Source organism: Punica granatum, chromosome 2 (assembly GCF_007655135.1).
Source record: "Punica granatum isolate Tunisia-2019 chromosome 2, ASM765513v2, whole genome shotgun sequence".
Taxonomy (NCBI): domain Eukaryota; kingdom Viridiplantae; phylum Streptophyta; class Magnoliopsida; order Myrtales; family Lythraceae; genus Punica; species Punica granatum.
Window position 1 is genome coordinate 34,574,048 of NC_045128.1, and position 4,701 is coordinate 34,578,748.

At 39.5% G+C, this 4,701-nt stretch overlaps 1 protein-coding gene across 1 annotated transcript; it reads left to right on the forward strand.

Annotated features, from left to right (window-relative positions):
- The first annotated feature begins 1,551 nt into the window (after window positions 1-1,551).
- Window positions 1,552-3,985, forward strand: LOC116197908 (gibberellin-regulated protein 4-like). The gene is made up of 4 exons (XM_031528180.1): window positions 1,552-1,774; window positions 1,893-1,934; window positions 2,095-2,128; window positions 3,391-3,985. The coding sequence occupies exons 1-4, from the start codon at window positions 1,706-1,708 to the stop codon at window positions 3,570-3,572; spliced, it is 327 nt and encodes a 108-aa protein (XP_031384040.1). The 5' UTR covers window positions 1,552-1,705; the 3' UTR covers window positions 3,573-3,985.
- Window positions 3,986-4,701: the final 716 nt, after the last annotated feature.

Genomic DNA, 4,701 nt, shown 5'->3' on the forward strand with positions numbered 1-4,701 from the left:
ATATTCAAATATCAAAATTAGTACATATAGACCTGCATTGGCCAGCCGTTACATAACAGGGCCATACTTCGGTATCTAGATAACATAAGTATCGGCATTTCTGAACAGTTCAAATACTTTCCGTTTACGAAGAAACTATCATGGCACGGGACTTTTACGACAACAAAAGATGCTTAATTTTGTTGTTAGTCGAGAATTTTCAACTCACACGGGACCACGCAATTGCACATTTTATGTCGCTTCAATGAAACATATTTTCAGGCTTGCTTAAAAAAGCAGAAGTGCCTCAATCACGGGACGTGGGGCCAAAACATCGATAGGATGAACATTTCTATTTTCCACATGCACAAGTTGGGCCGAGTAAGGGGCCACTTGGGTTTAATAATGCAATCTAATTAATGACGAAGTGGGCTCACATACATATATCAAATCATTTTCAATCTTTATTAGATGCAATCCGTGACATGCGGTGATGTCTCCTGTTTAGAGTTTATCTCACCTTAATACCCGGCCGTACGGGTGACTATACTAAATGCGGACACGTTGGGAATTCAACATACGCTGACTTAACTAGTCTTGCGCTGGATCAGATCCATCGAGCATACGAAATAAATAATATGATTCACTTTAACTGCCGATCTAGATCAATATTCACGAACTGGGACGTGATTACTTATGTCCACTGATGAATATCGTTGGGTTGGGAGATCAGTTTTGAATCGTGCATAGGAGATTAACATTACTGGATTTCCATTACAATGTAGTGTGATATCTTCTTCTTTTTTTTTTTTGGTACAAATTGACGCTTTCACGATAGAATGGGAATTCCAATGGGATCCACCTATCTTTCCCAATCAAACTAACGCACATCCCGCATGGCTTATTAGCTTGCAATACAATGTGAATCGTTTTTTCTTATATTGCGTGCCGTGACTGGGCCATATTATAGTTCAATTCCAAAGCTAACATTAGCTGGGTTGCACTGAATATTCTCGACAAAATTTAAAATGACTTTTTATCTTCGCAATAACATATTCTTTATAAAAATTCATGATCTAAATTCATGTGTTTATCACTTTACGTTTTTTTAATCGTAATTTTAACGTGTTGAGTTATGGTCATCCAAAAATTTTCCGTATTCTCTCTACGTGTCATTGGATCAAATCACAATGTGCCGATGTGTAAAGAATATATACGGGTGGATATTGCCATTATGGGAGCAAGCGGGAGCTGCAATAAATATTAAGGGTGCATTTGGATTCAAAATTAAAGTAATTTTAATTTTAATTTTGATTTTGATCGTAGAAAATGACAAATGAGATGTGATTATAAATTTGACTTGGTAAACGTGTATTTTTGTTGTGTAGTGTGTTGAGTTAAAGTTAAAGTTAAAATTTTTGACTTGGAAAATGTGTATTTTTATTGTGTAGTGTGTTGAGTTAAAATTAAAATTAAGTGTCTTTCAATTCAAACAGGGCCTAAGTATTCGGACAATACATATTTATATTATACATGCATTATATTATCTATATATACGTGGGCCAAAGAAAACCTAAGGCCCGGAATTTCAGTTTCGCGAGAAAACTCTATTTATAGGCACTCAAAGCGCAGCCCACTCCGCGGCACTCTCCTCTTTCCTTAACTCTCTTTTCCAACTTTCCCATTAACCATTTCACATCTGGGAACAGCAGAAAGGAGAGAAGCAATGGCGATGCCCAAGTTTGTCCCTGTCCTTCTCCTTGTCCTCATCGCCATTTCCATGGTCCAAGAACTGGTGAGAACCGAACATAACCCACATTACATTATTCTCCCCGATGATAATATGGTCGAACCAAAAATGGAACTTTTAGTTGTATTTCTGAACTTATTTTCTTCCCGGGAACTCATTGCAGGCCATGGCTTCCCACGGGCATGGCGGTCATCACTACGACAAGGTAATGCTAAGCTCTTTAGATCTCCGTCTTAGCTTGCGTCGGCTTGTTGGCCGTAATTGCGTGTCTTCTTAAGCAGATCCCGAGTGATCTAGCTAGTTGTCTCGCCGTACCGAAGATCTCGAGGACCTGATTGATTTGTTGTGTCTTTGTGGTTTTACAGAGGCGTTATGGACCTGGGAGTCTCAAGAGCAACCGTGAGTGTACTCTCCCCTTCCATTTGAACACATTTACATTCGCTTATACTTATACGGAATATATAATAGAGGAATGCATAAGTTGGAGAAGTATTTTGGCGGTCTTTAGATAGATCAAGGAAGAAGACAGCAATGTGGTACGAACTGAAGTATGTTTATGATACCTCAGTACAAGAAATCCACATAATGCAACTCGTAAAAAGAAATCGGCACTTGTTTTTATTCGAGAAAATTTTACGGTCCCGGAGACCCTATAAGATCGCGGCAGACAGGAGCTGCGTCTTCCCATCCAACGTCCCGAATCCCCGAACGGTCAGCTCCGAGACCTACAGGCTTAACTGATATAGCAGCAGTGACCCATGGTCAAAGATAGGTCAATAAAGTGAATAAAAGATTAAAGACTTGACAGTCTTTAAAAAAAATAAAAAAGCTTTTTGACCATTGACAGTAACCTTGATTGGTGGGATGGTACTTTATTAGACTATATCCATTCATCATCTCCAATTCGAGTATCTAAAATAGGCTCATCACCGTCACATAATTATCACATTATTTTGTGACGCACTCAATAAAAAGAGAAAACTCACAATTCTAATCGTTATCTTTATTTTTGAGTCTTTTTATTGGACTCGCATACATATTTAAATAAAAAGAGAAAAATCAATCAGTTGTGAGATCGATAGTCACAAATTTGACCTTTTGAGGCAACATTTCCAACGAGTAGATTTAAAAAAAAATAGTAAGTTGAAAAGGCAGAGCTGCTGTTGCGTGGGGCACGCTGCTGCCACGCAGCAACAGTTGCTGATTGGGTCTCTCAATATTGAGAGAGACACAATCTCTCCCTAGGCTGAGTGATCCTAGTCGGAGCGTCTCTTTGCTGAGAGACTCAATCAGTTGCTGTGGCGTGGCAGCAGTAGGCCCGCGCCGCAGCAGCTTTGCTCTTTTCAACCCTTTTTTTTTTTAAATCTAGTCGTTGGGAGTATCAGATTTGTGGTTGTGAGTCCCACAACCGTTTGGTTTTTTTATTTAAATATGTATGTGGATTCCAACAAAGAGACTAAAAAATGAGATGATGATTGAGATGTCAGGTCTCTCTTTTTGTTGAATGTATCTCTTAATGATGTGCCAATGATTGGCCCACTTTAGAGAGTTGAATTAGAGATAGTGGATAGATATAGTCTTATTTTTAACTAATAATCCGGATAATGATAATAAATAATATAATGTAAGTACGTATATATAATGGTGTGTCATGTGTGTAGAGTGCCTGCCGCAGTGCTCGAGGAGGTGCAGCAGGACACAGTACCACAAGCCGTGCATGTTCTTCTGTCAAAAGTGCTGCCAGAAGTGCCTTTGTGTCCCGCCGGGCTACTACGGCAACAAGGCCGTCTGCCCTTGCTACAACAACTGGAAGACCAAGGAAGGCGGCCCCAAGTGCCCCTAAATTCGATTGATCGAGTAGTCTCTTCCTCGATCTAGTGTTATTTAACTAATTATCAGCCACCGGATCACGTCCGAACTATATACACCAACTGCACTTGGATAATGAAGCCCACTAACCTATACCACCATATCTTTATAGCTAGTTACCATTTCATCATATATCACCCGCACTCGGTGATCCTGAGAGTTGAGACTTTAAGTTTGCCGGTTGTTTGCAGCATCCATGTACTGTGTCACTCCGTCGCGGCTTCTTCTTCCCCGAGTGAGAGTGGCTAGTTAGTAATCTTCCACTGCAGTATTTTGATTGTGTCATTATAAACTGATGGCGCAAGACTGTCCTCCGTGTTTCGGGATATTGAAATGCTTATTCATATATTATATATACATATGTGCTTTAATTTGCTCGATGCTATATATTGATGGTTCTCTTCTGTCGGTCTTCTGTTCATTTGCACTCTTTACAAACGGGCTTTGTAGTTGAAAAAAGGAATAGATAGTCATGCTCCTGCTAAAATTTGAGTTTACGATATCAAAGATTACTGTATACTCTCACCCGGTCACCAAGAGATTCCAGATTCGATATTCAGTCGGACTATTCGTACCCCTTTATTAGATATTAGGTTTTCATTTCATTTTATAATCGAAAAAAATTGAGTTTATGCCATCTCGAAGAAACATAGAGTCTGAGTACACGTGTGATCTCACGATTGCATTAGGCGAGAATCAAGAGTCAAGCAAGCTTACCACAAACATCGAGAAGTATTTAAAAATGAACTCCAGCCCGACATCGATTGATATAGTCTTAGCTTTTATTTCCGTAATAAACTTCGAATGGTAAAAAGAAAAAAGATAAAGTATGTTTGGAAGAATGGAGTAGAAATGAAACAGTAACTATAAATCTCGGCCCATGTCGATCAGGCCCAAATGAACAAGAGGAAAGCGGGCTACTGGTCGGGCCTCAAGCAGAAGGGCTCTTATATTCCTACATGATGAAGTGAGACATGAGTGGGCTCATGGTCCAAGTACATACGCAATCCGTCGAGTCGGAGTTCCTTCTTCCTTTTTAGGTTCAGTCGAGTTGGATACTTATTCGCGAAACTTGTGGTTATCTCGAATGCATTGATATCTTC

What these genes read in the sequence shown, in the direction of transcription:
- LOC116197908 (XM_031528180.1), top strand. Translation starts at nt 1,706, where the DNA reads ATGGCGATGCCCAAGTTTGTCCCTGTCCTTCTCCTTGTCCTCATCGCC. An exon ending in TTTCCATGGTCCAAGAACTG is followed by an intron (nt 1,775 to 1,892) that starts GTGAGAACCGAA and finishes AACTCATTGCAG; the next exon opens with GCCATGGCTTCCCACGGGCA. An exon ending in TGGGAGTCTCAAGAGCAACC is followed by an intron (nt 2,129 to 3,390) that starts GTGAGTGTACTC and finishes TCATGTGTGTAG; the next exon opens with AGTGCCTGCCGCAGTGCTCG.